The sequence below is a fragment of the Carettochelys insculpta genome, chromosome 9 (genome assembly GCF_033958435.1).
Source record: "Carettochelys insculpta isolate YL-2023 chromosome 9, ASM3395843v1, whole genome shotgun sequence".
NCBI lineage: Eukaryota > Metazoa > Chordata > Testudines > Carettochelyidae > Carettochelys > Carettochelys insculpta.
This window is the reverse complement of record NC_134145.1, coordinates 24003509-24022663: the sequence shown is the minus strand read 5'-3', so window position 1 is coordinate 24022663 and position 19155 is coordinate 24003509. Positions and strand designations below refer to the sequence as shown.

The 19155-nt window shown below is 40.3% G+C and overlaps 1 protein-coding gene across 3 annotated transcripts in view; it reads right to left on the bottom strand.

The window, feature by feature from the left end:
* Positions 1–19155, bottom strand: part of ST6GALNAC3 (ST6 N-acetylgalactosaminide alpha-2,6-sialyltransferase 3) — a 308982-nt gene that overhangs the window by 181858 nt on the left and 107969 nt on the right. Inside the window, exon 1 of one of the 3 annotated variants that reach the window (XM_075002903.1) lies at positions 4252–4274. The exons of the other annotated variants lie outside the window; for them this stretch is intronic. Coding sequence (XP_074859004.1) covers positions 4252–4257 — 6 coding nt within the window. The 5' untranslated portion in view covers positions 4258–4274. Of the gene's footprint in view, positions 1–4251; positions 4275–19155 lie in introns of those variants that run through there. 3 annotated transcript variants of the gene reach the window in all.

The following is a 19155-nucleotide window of genomic DNA, read 5'->3' as shown; positions in this document are numbered from 1 at the left end:
AGGAAGACCAGAACTGACTGCATGACCTCCTGAGGTAATTTCCAACCCTACGATTCTACAACAGCACTCAGAATGGCTCTGTTTAAAAACCTACCTGAAAAAGACCCTCCTCACCTAACTTTCAAGCTTTCTTGAGCAGCAAAAGAAGGCATATGTTCAATGCCTATAAAATACTATTCTTATTGTAACACTTCACCCATATTTTTATAGAAATATTATCATAATACAATTATAGTGTAACTGTGATATGCTTTGTGCAAGATCAGGCATCTGTGATATCACTGAAAAGGTTATACTTTACTGAATATAATTATCCTGTTGGTGTGCATATATCATGTTCCGATCTACCTTTAGGAATATTGGCTATTCAGCTATAGTACAAAAGCGTTTGCGCCTGGGGAATGTCCATCAGACAAAATGCAATCAGTCTGGAAACAAGTCAATAGAACATTCGGGAGAACAATAGGTCTTTGAAGATACTAATCTTCCACCTTCCTGGAAGCTTTATCAGGATGCCACAAACAATCTATGATTCAAGGCTTCCTTGATACTCAGGGTCATATGATTAAATCACCTGGTACTGGACTCCATGATGGAATACCAGGATTTTTCCACTGGAGGTGGGGAAGGGAGAAGTGAGATAATCAGGGTTCTTTCTTCACTGACTCTCTGCCCAAAGTGACAGTTGGGAAAACTGAGAAACAAGTACAAAGGAGTGGGGGTGGAGAAGAACTGAGCCCAGGCAGGAAAAGGTATCGCACATGTGAAAGAAATAGCTGGAGTTGTGAGCAGCAAGCAAGAGTAACACACCCTCAAGAAATTCTATAATATGCTTAAAACAACACCTGGGGCAGCAGTGTCCAATAGACTGTCTGTTCGCCACACGTGGCAAATGGGACAGATGGATGTGGTGAATGCAGCTCAGGAGAGCTGCACACATGGGACATCCCTCCTGCTGCTCTGCCCAAGCGCCCCACCATTTGGTAGGACAAGCGTGTGGCAGCTGTGGCAAGGGGGCTTCTGCTGCAGATGGCTGGGGCCAGGACAGCTCGCGCAGGTTGGCTAGGCTGCGCAGCTCAAGGCGGTATGGTTGGCTCAGGCAGCACAGCTCCAGCAGCAGCTCTGATGAGTCACTGGCCATTTGAAGGTGGGGGTTAGGGTGCCTGCCTGGGGGTAGTGGAGGGTGCCTGGCTGAGGGGCAGCAGCCAACGGTGAATTTCTTTTGGACACCACTGACCTAGGGTGAGAAATTACTGCTTGTAACCAGTTTCTTTATTATCTAAGGGTAACTCTACACAGAAGCCTTATTTCAAAATAAGCTATTCCAGCAGAGCTATTCTGAACTAGCTTATTTTGGAACATGGCTGCTATTTCAAAATACATCAGCTACACACCTAAAGCCTATTTCCAAATAGAGCCGTTGGACGCACTAGGGCTTATTCTGAAGTTGGCTCTAGTCCCTGTCTTAACAGCACATATTTCCAAATAGCTATTTCAGGCACTATAGGCACTATTCTCTGTGAAATGAGGTTTACCAATTTTGAAATAAGACAGGTGGTGTTTTGAATTATTTCAAAACAGCCGTATTCCCATACCAAGTCTGCTGATGTCAATATCTTTGTCTTTCTATACCTGGGTTTGCCCCACCTGTGTATGTGACGGAGGAGGTTTGAGGGCCTGACTCAGCAGGACACTATAAGGGAGCCCAGGATGGTGCACTAGGCAAGCTCAGAGGTACCCCAGTAAATGAGGTGGCACATGGAAGGGCAGCTCATCACATGTCACACAGGCCCATCCCTCTAAAGAGGCTTTTTTTTCTGCCACTTAGGACTTTATTTCATAGGTATTCCTCCCTCGGTGTTCCTTGTCACCTCTCCTTTCCTGAAATTTACAATTTAAATGGTCAAGGCTTTTAAAGTCACATTGGGTCATCAGAGATATGGATGGAGCCATATTTGTGTACAGTCCCTAATCAGAACTCGAAATACCTGCAAAATCAATCATTTGAAATTTTGCAGCACCACTGCAAAATTAAATTAGTAAATCACAAGAGGAAGAAATCTTTTTTATATGTTTTATTTTTTCATTTCAACAGCCTTTTAACAATGGGAAATTTTAGTCTCTATTTCCTCTGATAGAAAAACTAGATGACAAGCTGAGTCCATCTATAAACTTTTCTAACAATTTTAATATATACATTTTGATGCACTTGCCAGTTTAATTAAAAGATATTTAGTTTTAAACATGTTCCGTAATAAGGCAGAGCAGATAGTACATATTTAACAGATTCATAGCTGAAAGACTTGCATGCTATATTGATTTTCAGAAGCTTTTATTCCTTTTACTATACTACTAGACTTTCATCTAGTAGGCAGCTGCTAGAATAAAAATTACCATATTCATATACAGTGGCCAACAGGCTTTTTTGTTTGTTAACTTCACCCAGTAACCAAAGTAAATGCTCACTGAAGGTAAAAATTTATGTGTATGGCTACTTTGATAAAGCTGGATGAATTGAAGGGATCTGAATATATGCAAGGCAATACTTGTGCTTACCTCAGACAGTGAAGTTAGTGTGGCACTAGCTGTTTTCCTCAGTCTTCTTTTTCCCTCCCTCATTCAGTATCCATAATATAATCCCAATTGTTTGTTATTTCTTGGCAATCAGAAACACTGACTAGAATGTATATCAAAATCAATAAGCATCAGGCAGTAGGCACGATCAATCATTCCTTCTAGGCTTGAATTCATATATGTTATTAAATAATCACAGGACACACTGTGCTACTGGTTAGGATTCTGAGGAAAGCTCAGTAGAAATAATGCAGTAATGATACTTGTGTGTGTCTCTGTATTTGACATTATGGTATATAATATAGCTTAACATATATAACCATTGCAATACCCACATTTTAGGGATTTCCCAGTTACCAGTGTGACTCATTAGCTTTATTTTAGCAAGAACTTGACAGTTTTCTGAGTGACGTGGATTTTTCATTTTTCCTTTTATGATCCGATAAGGAATATTGATGTGACAACAGCATTCTACAGTTTCATCATTTCTGATGGGTTGGTAACACATTTAAATGGCTCTGTAGTATTTTGTGCTGTATACAGTTGTCTAACAGGGCTAGTAATAATTTACAGATATAACAAAAAATGAAAACACTTTTAGTATGACAAAGCAGTGTCACAAGTTGTTGCAAACGTCTGTAGTATCTGCTTTGCTATAGTCCTCACACTAATTCCTAGATTCAGAACCAAAACTAAAAATAGTAAAAGTTACAAAACAGTGTATGGCAAAGCCTCTCAAAATACTTTACAAGTAATAAAAAAACCCCACAGCACTCCCGTGAGGTACAAAGCTAAATGCTATTCTATCAATTTTACACATATACAAAGCAAGGCTTAAGTGACTTGCCCAAGGCTATTTAGCAAATCAGCAACAAAATTCACACCCAGTGCCCTGTTCAAAGCACTAGACAAGTGCTTTCTGACAAGACAACTATTGTTATTATTTTATCATCTCTGAAATGCCAGCAGTGAGCTGCCAAGCCCAAAAAAGCACCTTAAAATAATACATTTTTGGGAAAAGTTGATTCTGTAAACATTTCCTAACTGCTATACTCACGAATACACACGAAGTGAGCTTCATAGGACAATTAAGAAGTAATGATTTACATGTCTGAAGTCTCTTAAAAGGCATCATCAGTGTAATATTGCATTGGTTTCACAATATCCACTGTACGAAGAACTCAATCTTGTAAATACTCTTGTACTTCATACTGCTTTTATTGTAGTGCTGCAGGTTTTCAAGCTTCATTTGATTTTTACTCAAGTATACCCCCAACTGAAAACAGCTATACTTACTGAATTTGTTTCATTCTGTGAACTAGCACATGTAAAACCAGATTTAATTTTGTCTTTTATAGTCTTTAACACCTTGTTCAAGTGTCACTTTCCGTCACAACAGACCATGGAGTGAAATTCCTTCAAAAAATATTTCGTCACTCCTTCCTGATTTCTGTTCTCAAAACTCTTCAGTCCTTCCCTCTAGCATCCATCTCTCCTCAGCACTGTGGCAAAAGCTGCCTTGAACTGCTAATGGTCACTGAGGGACTGCTCTTCTAGAAATCTCCAGAGATACAATATCAACTCTAACTACAACAAAGTATAACAGGAGTAACAGTGTAAAGTGCCAAATGCCAAGCTGCAAAATGCTGATCTAGTAAAGAGATTCGTAAAATATACCTGCATGTCAAAAGCCACTTGCAAGAAATCTGTAGCTGGAGATTCATTTGCATTGCATTGAGATGTGAAAGTTTACCACAAGCCACTCAAGGAGCAACACGAGATGGCTAGTGGATGTTTGATTCCACTCTTTGGGAAGCAATTAAAAAGGAAAGGGGTGGGGCTGGCAGACATCTGCTTTTAAAAACAGAAATTATCAAGGACACGTCTGCCACACTTTATTCCTGGCAAATGACCAGCAGGGAAGCACTGGAGTAAGGAATAGAAATAAAGAAAGTATTATAGAAGCTACAGAATGAATAATATCTATATAAAAATAGAAACTGAGTGATTAAAAAATATGGGCCACACCTCTATGATGGCATTTAGAATTTTTCTATCCTCATCGATAACTGATCCCGGGTAGTGTTTATAATTCTTTAAGTAAATGTCAGTGACTGGGTCGCAGAGGTTGAAAAACTACGCAAAAAGTTACTTGACCAAAAGTACAGATGCTTTGCTGGGGGGGGGATGGGATGTATGATGTACTTAAGTACAAGTCACCAGTGTCCCTCTGGAAAACTACTTGAGTAAATGTACATATTCACGCATGTGTCATATCTTTATTACGCTCAAGGACCCAGAAGTGAAAGCAGATGCACTTTTACTCAAGTAACTTTGTCCACTCCTGCTGGGTGGTCACCTGAGCCCAGAAATGATGCTAGCTGGAGCAGGTGCTGACTACTTTGAAAACAGGCCTGGAAAGAATAGAAGGAACAAGGGCTGGCTGGAGCACAGGCAGTCTGTCAGACCTACTCCCCAGCTGGAGCGCTCCTAGCCAGGGAGTGATGTTGAACTGACTGCAGAGACCGATTCCCTTAAGATCACCTGGGTGGGTCCTGACTGAACCATAGTTGAATGGCACAGAGCCTATTGCAAGACCAGCAGTGAATTGCTTCTGATGACTCATCACAACACTGTGGCTCAGGGACGACTCATCCGGCTTGGGCAGGCACATGCTGAGAGGTGCAAGCACTGATGGAAGACCAGGCGGCTACCTTGCCTGTCTCATCTTCTGCTCTTTTCATATATGACATCACTGAAAACTTCAGGGAGAAACGCACTGAGGCCTTTAAAGAATGAGAAACCATTGTATCTATTCTTCTGATAAATCTTAACCACCTTTCTAATACGGGTTTTGGTTTTGCTTACTGGATTGATCTTCTGACTCTCCTTATCTCAGTTGTACCAGACACCACCTCCTTCATAATGACAGGATTTGGGCAACAAGATGGCAAAATAGTCTCTTGGGAGCAACGTAATGGGGCAGCACCTCCAGGGCCAATCAAGTACAGAACATGCAAAACTGCTTCTCATTCTACAAGTTCTCCATTTCCAAACGTTCTGCATACACACGTGTGGGTATCATGAATGCCACATGGACTGACAAACTGGCAAATAGTGGACTCACTGGCTAAGAAGAGACTGCCGGGGCCCTAAGTGCATCTCTAGCCTTTCATAGCCTTGGGGTTGGGATCTTGGAGCAAAGATGGTTTGAGGCCAAACCATATCTAGTGACTGCGGATGACAATCCAGAAAGGCAGAAGCCCTCTAGCCCTTAGTGATCTAGGATATTTGCTTCCATGTTTTGAGCTGTTACATCATCAGGTCAGATGGTTGCCTGGACCCTGACTATTTGTACCTTAGTGAGGGTGCTCTGTAACCAGCATTGTATATTCCTTGGTAGCATGGACCATTTTGCAGCTACTAAAGTCAGCAGCCCCTTGGCATTCAAAAGAGCAAGATTCTTCCAGCAGACTCTGCCTTCTGTCTTGCTATCTGTTTTATCATTTGAGAGTTTAGTTGCATTCATAGAACTGCTGGGGGTGGGGGGGGTCACTTTATGACCAACAACCTCAGGGTTCTCTTTTAACTCTAAACTAAATAAAATCTCCTGTAGCTATAGGAGTATCCAGCAGCTGGGACAGAAAAGGCCCTTGTCTGCTTTACAAAGCAAGACATTTTCTTGCTGAAACTGGGGGTGGGGGGACCTGCACACATTTGCATTATCCATGAGGCCAGGATGTCCACACCATCTTTCAAAAGGTGGCCTGGCCAGAAGAGGCTGAGGGGAAAAAGAATCTTGATGCATTTAAATCCAAAAAAAATGGACCCATATAAAGCAAGGAAGTAGAAATTATAGAACCATGACTGCTGGCACAGCTGAAAAACAAAATAAGGAGGCTTGACCTCTGCAGGGAGCATTGGGGGGAAGGAGGGAAGAAATCAGTACATTTGTCACTGCCGAGCTTCTACACAATCCTAAAGACATGATCCTTGATCTCATCTGCCTCCACAACTATGCACAACTGACAGTCCCAGAAGTGAGAACTGAGACACAAGTCATTTCCAAAGAACTGAAGATGTCCAGTCACCAATTTCAAAAGTCTTGGCTGTTATGTGCAGGATAATTGCTGGTATTTAAATTTAGCCCCAAATAGCTAAACATTTAAATGACTAGCTAATTGTATTTCAGGAATTATTCCTACAGGAAATATCACGCATGCTTAATGTATGACATTAAGTTACTTAATGGAAAAACTGGGAAATTTTTAAGCTTAATTGTAGATGGAAGTGACATCTGGAAAGCAACAAATATAAAATGGAAGACATACTGTTTTTGAAAGGTCAGATTGCAGAACTGAGTCTGCACATTACCTTCCTGGCTTATTAAGAATTCATCTGCATTCCTATTTTTTCATGTTTACCCACTGTTTTAATATGATTCAAAACCTTATCAGCAGTACACTCCTTTCTTATTATGAATAGCTTCCTCGAAGACTTAAAACCCACTCTAGCTCTCCAACCATTAGCTTTGCTTTTGCTCACTGACATATAGTAAGGCCACTGGCTATTTCCATTCCTAGAAACTTAGCTTTAGTTGATAGATATCTGCACCCTTTTGAGTAGTCCTCCAATACTACTGACCCATGAAAATACAACAGAACCTGAGTCTCCTCCCAAACATAATGGCTACATCTACAGGAGAGGCTTTTCCCAGCAAAACTGGACTTTTGTTGGGAAAAGCCATAGCGCACCTACATGTAAAATACACTTTGTTGACAGTCTGTCGACAAAACTGGGCATATCTGCCGGCAGTTTTATACCTCCCCCCATTCAGGTATAACACCTCTCTCGACAGTGTTCTGTCAACAAAACAGCCATGCAAATGCTCTGGTGCCCTTTCATCGACAGACAGGGTTTCCAGTCCCTTTTGCGGAGCTTCCGGTCAGCCTTTCTGTCGAGAGAGGGCCAGGCAATCTGGCGGCTCTCTTTCAAGGGAGCAGATTGCTCTCTCAATCTACTTTTATGAGTGGATGCAATCTGTCGACAGAAGTTTTGTCAGAAATCCCTTCTGACAGTGACTTCTGTTGACCAAGGTTCCTGTGTAGACTTTGCCAGTACAAATATGTAGTCTTCACAACTGAATATCATGACAAAAATATCCAGCATAACCAGAAGGGCAACCAGAACTTCTGAACATGACTACCTATCAGCCTAGTATTTCACTATACATGATCTGTAACTGGTATTTGTCTACTCACTTAAAAGATATTAGTTTTATCATTTAGAATCCAACTTATTAAAATGGCAAAGAGAAATTTTCAAAGTTGGGCTCTGGAAATTGTCTGTTTTGCCACAAGCTTTTTTTTTTTTTTTTTTTTTAAAGCATAGGTTGATATCAGATCATTCCTCTCATTTGGGGGGTGAGTTCTCTGAATTTACTCATACTGATTGATGTGCTCTTTGTAGAACTTAGCTGAAATGATCAGTAGTTGTGACTGCACTTTGCTTTCATATTAAAAATATATTTATTTCCCTGTAAATAGAAGTGTCAGTCCCAATATTTGTGGAGCTTTTGACCTGGCAAATAGATGCTACTACTTACTGAAGACCTACTGGATTGTAGCTATTTTACACCTGCTGAGAAACAGTTTTGTAGAGAAAATGCCTCCCATTTAGTTTTGCAGAAATACCTTATTTTGTGAGTCACAAGATTTCTGTATAGATGTGTATTTGTGGCAGTGTGTTAAGAGTGAACTAACTACAATAATTGACACCTGTTTTACACGGTCTGTCAGACACCTGACTTACAATTTTGTTTCTACTTAAACTTCCATTAAAGTTGCCTTTCAAAAAGTTAAAATCTGCTACCAGAAATGGGCCTGACAATATATAAACCAGGAAAACAAGCAGCTTTTCATTTCCACAGATACCCACTAACATTACCAGGTAGTACATTTGTTCTGGAAAATTTCCTTCACACAATTGTATTGGTAGAGCCTGAATTTGGGGTCTGACAAGAAAAATGCATTACACAGAAAAAATAGATGAGGGAGCAAAAAAAAGAAGGTCACCATGCAGTTATTTGAAGTTTTATGTGCTTCTGCACAACTGTGCTGTACTGGATGGCATATCAGACCACAATCAATTATATATTTAAATAAAGCTCAGCATTGCTACCACTAACAGAGCACCTTTCGCTTGCCTGGTAGAAGGTCAATACTTTAAGAACAAGAGAATGAGAGGTCTAATCTCCAGTTCTAATTGAGATGCTATCAGGTTTCTGCGTGCACTGCAGCAACAACATGAAATATTAGGAGATTGTGGATACTGACCACTCACCTGAAGCTATGCTAACACTGAATCGAGACACAAACCCCATAGGCACTAGCTTCTATAAAGAAACACAACCTTAGAAGAATAAAGTAAATATGGGACAAATAGACCTACCAGCAGACAAAAAGAGGGGGAACAAAATGTTCCCCTAGCCCCAATTTTGTAGGCTGTAGATCTGGGAGAAAATGCTTTTTGCTGGGAAGCCTCCTTTGATATCAGCTCACGTCTCTCTACTAAAGAAAATTTGTAGCCAAAAGAAAAGGAAACAGGAAAACCAAAACTCTGAACAAGTGAAATCTAATTGTGTTCTGCCAGCTTCACTTCCCACATTGAAATATTCTATCTTTGTTTATTCTCTGACTTGGACTGGAAGGTAACAAAGAAAATTGGCCTCCTGCCTCAGTTTCTTTTTAAAAGCTACTCAATAATGAAAGAAATGGGATGGTTTGGCTTGCCTGTTACAGGGCAAGAATCCTGTTCTGGCTCTTCAAATGCACAGTGTCTCTTGGGTAATCAGCACTTTTGAAAGCTAAATTGCAGATTCACTCTCAGATGCAATACAGCATAGGGGTGCCCCTGCTATTTGGTAGCACAGACCAGGAAACAAATGGTCAGTTTTCTGTTTGGCCCCACGGAGGCCATGTCCATCAGGGTTTTCAAGTGTAGCTCAGATTAGCAGCTTGTTCAATTGCAACAGATATACAACCCAATTTCAGTCACTGATCTAATTTGAAGAGCAAAACAAAAGACAACAAAAATAATGATCATGGTTTCAAATAGAATTGATACAGCCATTTTTTCCCCTCATTTGACAATCAAACAGTGGTGCTCTTAGACAATTCATCTTTGGAAAAAATTGTTCCAGCCTAACTCACACTTAAAGTCTTTAATGGTCTATTTCATTGGAAATGTGGAGGTACTATTTTTAAAAAAAATCTACAGCAGTATCACACCACGCCAAAAAAGTCTGGTGCAGGTTTTGGCATTCGTTCTCTCAAAGCATGTTTGACTTGGGCTTATCTGCCTGAAATATCAAAGGGTGAAAATAATAATCTACAGCCAATAAAAATGTGAGACCTTATTACAGTGAAATTGAAGGTGAGACCAGTACTTGCATAGCCTGAAGTTGCATATAATTTTGTGCCATATGATATATACCCTGCTACTTGTATTATTGAAGAGAACACTGCTCAATAGATCATACTAAAATTTTTACCATTTCATTTTGAAGGAGCCCAAAGTTTCTTGATGGCATTTTTAAACAAAAGTTAAGCTGACAAAAAGTCAAACAAAAAAACCACAAAAAACAAAAAACCTAGAACCAAGATCACTTCATCTATCAATTCTGAAAAGTGTGACAGTTCTAACTATTGCACAAAAGCCATATACAATAGTTTAAACATAAGTAGTGCAGAATTTCAAATTGCAGAGGAAATTAAGGAAGCGAGACTGTAACCACCAGAGCTTACATTTGACAAAGGCAGCAGAGCTAAGAATCATGGCTGAGATTTCCAAAGCTAGGACAATGACACATAAATCATATTGTTTCAACTTGACATATGCACCTCATTCATTTGGAGATGAATAAATCCTCCAGTTTCATTACCACTTGCCTTAGCCACATTAGCATCTAATTTATGTGTTGGCTCATACAGTGCCCCCAAAAGTTTGAGATTCCACCATGCTTTTAACTGCTGGGAGGATTATGATGGATGAAAATAACCTACTGCATACAAGACTGACAATGGTTCCAGTAGGTGCTAACAAGCAATGCATCTGTATGACAAGATGACCTGCCACCTCCAAACAATACCACCCACACTGACTTGCCACACCTGACTTCACAAATATCTTTTTGCTCTGATCAAATGTTTATGTGATGTCACCTCTGATGGGCAATGGCATATCAGAGCCGACGGCTGCGTCCTTACAGGATGGCAGCAACTCTGGGATGGAGACACTCCTTAATTTGCACCCATCTCTTTGCAAGCAGAGATGCAAATCCTGGACTAGGTTTACCTAGACTGTTGCCCACTGGAACAGCCACAGGGGCTGCTATAATGCAGAAATTTGGCTCAGTCCTCTCTTCACTGTGTAACTATGGGGTACCAGCACAGATAGGCAAACATGAGGTGGAGGAACACACAGGGATGAGACTGAAGGGTGGATTGCAACCATTTGCTGCCCTCAGTGATGCAGCAGTTAGGTGAATGAACCATAGATATCAACATGTGACACACATGAAAGAGGAAAGTAGGATTTTTAATTGTGATACACTTTTGGGAAAATGGAGCAAAAGAGGAGCTGATGTTTGTAAAGATAGGGGTATTGTAAGGGCTGGACTTTATTTTGGTTGGTTATAGTCCTATTTAGTCCAGGTAGGAGCTGTTAGTGTGGCATTCCATTTTATTATACAAGAAGTCCCTGGCTTACAAATGGGGTGTGCTCTAAAAGTTCATCTGTAAGTTGGTTGTTTGTTTCTATGGGAAAATGCATTCCGAGTTCCAATGTTATAATGGTAGTTAGGTTCCCAGGCTAACCTACGAAAGCCCATTTAACCCATAATATAGATAAAATACTGTATTTCTGCAATAAAAATAGTGGAAATAGTTGTTTTTAATTTGATCTTGAATGATGGTGCTTGAGGAAAGGCAGATATAGTTAGAGAAGGATTTGATTAGAGAAGGATGGAGGCTCTGATGGGGGCTTCCAGGTATTCCCCTGGCCACCACCCACTCTCCCGTGCAGGCTCTGCACTGGCTCAAGTGGCTAGCCCCATCTCCCAGCCACTCCGTCCCACAAACCGCACCTAGTCCCCTCTCACCAGGAGGTGGTGAGTGGCGCAAGCCCAGGCTGGAGGACTTTGAAGAATCAGAGGGCAACCATGCAGCTTCTCTCCAGCCATTAGCTGCAAATTTCCCTCCAAAGCACTGCCTCTCTCCAGCCATTGGCTGTGCAACTGCCGCACAGATGTGTAGGGCATCCAAAATCTGGGATGCCACTGGGTCTTGATGCCCACTCACTTCTTATCCCTGCTCTTTGGCTCTGCTTCCACCAGAGAGGCTCTAGTTAACTTAGTGGAGAAAAAAGCCCGTCAGACATATTAGCACAACGTCAAACCTATGGAAGAATCATTCAAATGATAATGGAACCATTTAACAGGGGTTTGCCAACCCCGGCTAGATATTGATAGTTTATGACTTTACTGTGTTGGTCAACAGGACTTAAGTTTAAAATTTGCTTTTAAACTATTTCATTACTGTGTGGATTAAGATTATAAAATCACATCCTAAAAAAGACCCTGGAACTGGGCTGCCAGTGGGCATAGAAGCAGTTTAATAGTACCGTGTACAGCCCCATCAAACCTAAGGACATCCCTGCCTAAGGCTGCAGGTGACCTCTTGTTTGCTTATCTGGATGTTCGTAACTCGGGGAGCGTCTGCACCTTTTGGACGCAGGCATCTAGAACTCAGGAGCGACGTTGTGTTTGTTGTCAGCACATCAAGAATATTATTTATACTTCCTTGGAGCCTGAAGGGCCCAGTCAAGATTTGGTGACCTGCTGTGCTAGGTACTATATATCCCTGCACATGCAGCATGTCTGTCTCCACAGGTCTTGCTATCTCAATAAATAATAAAATGAAGCCTGCACCTTGTGGGCATTCACATAGCACTGACCATGCTCCCAAAGTCCCACATAGGGTTCATCATGAACCTGATATGGATGTTCTGAAGTAGGCTCTTCTCTGGTGGCTCCAAATCCTTGTCCCACATCTAGAGTGGATATTCCGAGGCCATTACCTTGAGCCACACATACTCAAAGCTGCTTTATAGGGAAACAGTATCAGCCTGTTACACAGAATGGAAGGCTATAATATGGCTGGGCTGCCTTATTTACCTATTCAAAGTTCAACTTAAAGTTAGAATGATGAAGAAAAAGGGAAATGGAAAAATTTTCCACAAGAGAAGATGGAGCCAGGGCACAGTTGAATAAAACACTGCAGAAGGGCTGAACTACCTGTTCTATGAAACTCAAGTTCTGGGTCTCTTTCAGAGAAAATGCTTCAGTGAAGCCTTCCTGAAATAGTCTAAATTACTGGTTTGTTTATAAGTGGTCTTATTTATATGCTGCCAGTACTGCCCAGAATGACAGACTGGAGCAGTTCCCAGTAAGTGGTATTAAAAAAAAAAAAAAAAACCAGCTGCGGTGGTGAACTGCTTTGCATTAGCCTGAAACAAAACCAAGTTTCACTTACATAGCAGAACGTGCATTCTGATTTTTTTTTTTAAATACAGATAATTTAGGCATATTTTCCTTGTTATTTTTGTAGCAAAACAGCACCAAAAGGCCACGATCAGGGCCAGAACTCTATTGTGTTAAGAGCCATATAAACATGATTTTTTTTAAATTTCTGAATCATGATTTCAGCATTTCAATATGAAAAAAAGAAACCATAAAAATTTACAGAATTTTCCCAGGAAAATTCTTCTGGATAGTAAGTATACCCTCTTCCACTGATCTGTTATCCTGATAGACTGGTACAGGGATAGTGACACATATCCTAACTAGACACACATTCTGTCATCATATCCCGGTACTCTGACTCTGGGTAAGCTGACTGAATTGAACTCGACCTTCAAAGCCCTTGGAATGCAACAAAATATCTCTGGTTTCTTACATTTATGGGTGGCTTTTCTGCATGGCTGTGTTTATTGCCTTGGAAATAATGGTGAAAGCTGTGTGTACAAACCTGTTATAATCACTGACAAATCACATGAAAGGAAGACATTTATCCAGTGTAGGTTACTCCAGAGCTAATCGAATCAAACCTACGATTTTCAGTATTTAAGCAGACCACAAAACATAGGGAGTTTGTTTAGACATGTCAGACTCATGCTGGAATTCTATTTTAATGTGAAAACAGTGTTACGGATTTGGGTTTTCATTGTATGTATTTTCAGTTTAGAAAGGGTATGTATATTTCTTTTATAAACACATCATTGAATATTCTCATGCACAAGCGAAATCCTGTAGAAAATCCACATACCGGACAACTAATCTGTCTGTAAGGTTTTGATACAACAATTCATTTGGCTTGCTATCCATTCTAGGACCTAAGAAGTGTGAGAGATACAAGAAAATGCATCTCACTTATGGACTGCTGAAACTTTGTTGGAATTCACACTTAGCTAGTGTGACACAGTACCTCAAAGCAGTGCCCTGGAACCCCCACATTCATCACTGTCATGTAATCAGACATTGTTTTACAAGCCTTGATCTGTTGAACATGAGTCTCCTGTTGGATTGTATGTGCTATCATTATATGGGAAGTTATTGTTACTGAAATACGCTGGGAGGTTGGGAACGCCCACAACCAGCCTTTTAGTTACAAAAAAGGAGTAGTCATCAACAGCCAGACACAGCACAAGCAGCTCCAACCAGGATTTTTTAATGGTTTTTAGTCAGTCAAAGCCATAAGATACTCTCTGAATACAGCATCATGCCAACAAGTCTAGCTACCATAAAGTAAGTTGAAACAGAAATCTCTATTCTGTTCCCAGTCTATTTAAAGGTGTTTGTGCTATTGACTTTAATGAAAGTCTGGGGATCAAAGTGCAGTTAAATCCAGAAAGGGACACTGAGAATATGTCCTGGTAGGATTCCACATTTATTCAGTCCCACAGACTCCAATCAGTTCAAAAATCAAGTGTCCCTCTGGTACCATTGAAGTTAATGGGCCCAATCCAACCAGGTTCTAACCACCCTCAATCCCTGTTGAGTTCTGGGAGTTAAGGGAGCTCAACATCTTGTAGGACTGAGCTGCCAGAGGCTTCTTCTAACTGCCGGCTGTGCAAACTCAGCCTATCATACCAGAAGCAAACTGTCTTTTCTGCCCTTTACCCCATCATTGGTATTAAAGCCTTGTCTGTTAATTCTACACTTTTGTTAAAGATTCAGGAGGCAGATTCTATCTACTTCCACATTCCTAGTCACTGTCATATTAGAATTCCTCACAAGTAGTAATGGACTTCCAAGCACCTTCATTTGTTCCTGATTATTATCAATGTGTATCTGTGGCTTAGCCACCATGCTGCTGCAATAACAGCTCTTGATAATGAACCTAAAAAGGGTAACGGGCTCTTTAAGGTACTGTGAGGGTGGCCATCAACCATTTACCATTTGCAATGCTGCCATCAGAATATTAATTTTTTTGATCCAGTTTGTACTCTCATTACAAGTTACAACAGCATTTTATGTTCAGCCTCTGCTACCACAAATCATAAAAATTATTCCCCCAACACTCTGAAAATAGTAGTGCAAGATTTCCTTCATAAGCCTGGAAGTCTTTTTAGACATAAATCTCAACAAATAATGTTGTTTGTTTAATTTAAGACTGCTCTACTGAGAGAGATTAATGAGACAAGGTGTCTGCTAGTCAAGAGAGGAACACAAGATCTATCCTATCTTATTTCATCTCCAGGTTTAATCATTGTAAACATTATGTAATGTGACATTCACATATTATTGGAGGAGTTAAAGGAACAAATTGAATATCAGTAATCAGCTGCTCATTTTTCATTTGCTTTCAGGCTCCAAACTTAATGCTGCCCTTTCTTTTTTCATTAGATCTTTTTCTTTTACCTTGTTTCATTAAATAAGAAATGGAATATGCTAGCAATCAGAACAGCTGCAATTTCCTTGGTTTTATGTGTGTAACTCTACCCTGAGCCAGAAAACAGGCCTAAATTGCTGCTGCTCTAAGTTTGTTAGGCTGCAGCTAAGGTTTTTTTGGCAAAAAGTTGCAATTTCAGACTTGTATGTTCAAGGAGACAAAATTGCATTACTTTCTATTTTGCATTATCCTGTTTCTCCAAGCAGATCTTTTTGGCCACAAACTTCACCTCTTGTATTTCAGCTGATTTTGCTCCCTCTCTGTTGGCTCCCAGCAGAAATTTTTTTCTTTCCCTTCACTCCACAGCCACACCAATCATTCCAAAATTTATGTGGCATGTCTCAGTTTTGCTTTGCCATTGTATTCACTTCTCCGACAATAGCTGCTTACTCATCTGTACTATTGCTTTAAAACATTCACTATTTCATTTAACTCATCCTGCTTCCGTCCCTCTTACTTTTTCAGTTACTCCCTACCTTGCTGTTTGGTCTCTTCGTCTATTCACTACAATTCATTCTTCCTTTATTACTATTTCTAAACTCTTCTCTCTCTCTCCCCATCTGTGTTTCTCTTTTCCGCTCTGTTTTAACTCCCATCTCAAAAGGATTCCCTTCCCTTCAATTTAATCCAATTTCTCTGAATTATTTAATCTCCGCTTGTAAACCCAATCACTCTTTCCCACTTGGGATCACTGGTTCACTTATTTCTTCTATTTGATGACTTTCAGCTATGTGTTTTTTCTGTTCGGTTATTACTTGTACTCTGTGATGTATATGACACTCTTATTAATGTATTTAACCTTGTATTACCCAAACCCAGTTTTTTGGATTACAGATGCTACATAAAGAAAATGTAATGCATTGTAATCAGGTCTGATGGAGTGTCCTCTACAGACAGCAGGAAGTATGCTGATCATTAATTTATTTTGTATCTCGGAAGCTCCTCTCTCTAATTAAGAGCAGTAATTTGCTTCAGAAAGGTTATTTTGTTTTTGTTTTTCATGTCCCCAAACACCTGTGAAGCCTTCAGCAATTGAGGAAATGAGGTGCTAATAATGAGACCGAGATAGACTGCAAAACCTGCACAAAATTTTCTGGGGAAGTTTTCAGTGGAGCTCAAAACCTGACAGTTCCCATGTAGGCACCTGTCACAGAGTTCACATCCGTTGGTCACTCTCCCTGTGGCTGCTCTCGCTCTCCAGGATACCCTCCATGACTCAACTGGGTAACTACAACCCCACTCCCCCAGCTTTCTGGAATATAAAAATCTAACAGGACACGCTGTCCAGTGACACCTCCAACAATCCTGTGCCACTTCCCAGAGCATGGCAGAGGAATCCAGACCCTCTGTCTACACTGGGTTCCAACCTACGGACATAAGAAAACCCAACAAACGAATCCTATAGCCACCAGCCCAAGTAGAGTGAGACTATTCCTGACAAGAGTTTATCTAGCCTGCTCCTAACAAACACCTTTTCCAGGAATTCCAGAGTCTCTCTTGTAAGCTCACACCAGGGTTCACCTGCTTTTATAATTTTTTTCATTTTGTCTAAGTCTCCCTTGCTGCAGATTAAACCTGTTATTTCTCCTACTTTTAATGGACAGGGAGAACAATCGATCATTGTCTCTTTATAGAAGTCCCTAACATCTTTGAGCACCTTTATGAGGTGTCCCGTCAGTCACCTTTTCTCAAGACTAACCATGCCTAGACTTTCTAATAGCAATATGGCAAACCTGTGTCTTTCAAAGCATTTTCTAAAAATTTAAAATACCGTAAGACGCTGTTTTTCTAGAAGCTTTTCTGTAGCTAATTAAGAGAAGAGTATTTTGAAAAACCTGCCCTCATACCCAGTAGCTCCCATTGTTCTAGCTGGTGGGCCTAAACACTTTCGTAAATCTGCTCATTTAGGTGCTTTGGCGGTTTGTGCCTCACACTGAACAGTGGGGGAGCAATTCATTTAAAAGCTATTTTTCCCCTAAATATGAGTCTTCCGACTCCAGTAGAAAGATATTAAAATAAATTAGCATTCCACCAAAGAACTTTTTAATACTCAGCCAACATTTAATTTCATCACACAGTTCTATCGGGAATAACACTATGGATAGACACTGTAACTGAGCTCTCTCTCACCTTTTTAAAAAACGTACAGCAGTAAAATTGCCTCACGATTAGGTTATTTTTAGGCAGCACAAACCCTCTCCCTCATAGAGATGTCAACAGCTCTTGTGTGAAAGAGTCATTCACAGAAGATAATTTTTAAGTATGACAAGGAACACTATTTTGACCAGATGCAAACCTTGATCTTCCAGCTGCTAGGCAAACCCTAATTAGGAATCCATCAATTTGCTAGCACACCTAGGAACATTTCAATAAAGCAGCAGGCAAACTAAATAAGTGTGACATGATGGGTACATCTAAATCAAATGCTTGTTTTAATTAAAATTTTAAAAATCGATGTATAAACTGAACTCAAACTAGAAGGTGAGGATAATTAAAATATGGAGGATTGCACTGTGTCACTCAAAGAGCCTACCAATTGTGAAAGGATGTGTTTGTATTGGAGCAAGGAATTAAAAGTCTGCTCTCCTGGTGCTATTGCCATTTCTAACAAAGCTTGTGGCCTTGGGCAAGTCATTTAACTTCTAAATCACTGGGTTCAAGTATATGCAACAGAGAAAAATTAATAGGAACACTGGGGTGTAACTGATATTTCTTCATTATTTCACATTGGTTTTATATAGATTTCCCATGCACTTAGAGCACACAGTAGCTTGGGTTGCTTTTGAAAACTTTGTATTTTTTTCTTGTAAACGCTGTAATTACCAACTCCACCAAATAACTTTTATGCTATCTCTGTGGGAAATCTACCCAAGTGAAATTGGTTTTCTTCTTTATTAGCAAAGCTATTAAGTGTGAAGCAGGCCACACAGAGGGACAAAACCATTTTAAAAGTTCCCTTTCTTTATTGCACAAGTGCTTTCTGAGCTTTACCGTCTGTGGGTGGGAGATGGACTATGTAGATGCTACATGTGCAAGTGTTGTGTGTTCCCTGACAGAGCCACCTTTGGAAGTCTGGTCCTAAGATTGTTAAATGAATAAAAATGCATTTCCTGTGAAGTGTGAAAAGTCACATAAAGCTGCCTGTCTCAGACAAGTCATATTTTTCTGTTAGTCTCATTGTAACAGAACACACACTAAACTCAAGCCGACTGGTATCTGATAAATCTAAACAACTCTCAAAAGTGAGGGGGTTGCAATCAAGGGAAAGACTCTCCATCCACACCATTCCCCACTTTTTGAACTCATGCCCTGACTACTACTCTCTCCTTGATTTTTCAAGTACCAGAGAGGTAGCCGTGTTAGTCTGTAGCTTCAAGAACAACAAGAAGTCTTGTGGCACCTTATAGACTAACAGATATTTTGGAGCATAAGCTTTTGTGGGCAAAGATCCACTTCATCAGATTCATGAGTGGGGGGGTGGTTTCAGAGGAGTATTTAAAGAGTGGGGTTCCAGTAAGCGGGAGGGCCAGAGGTGACAAGGTCTATTCAGCAAGGTGGAAATGCCCCAGTA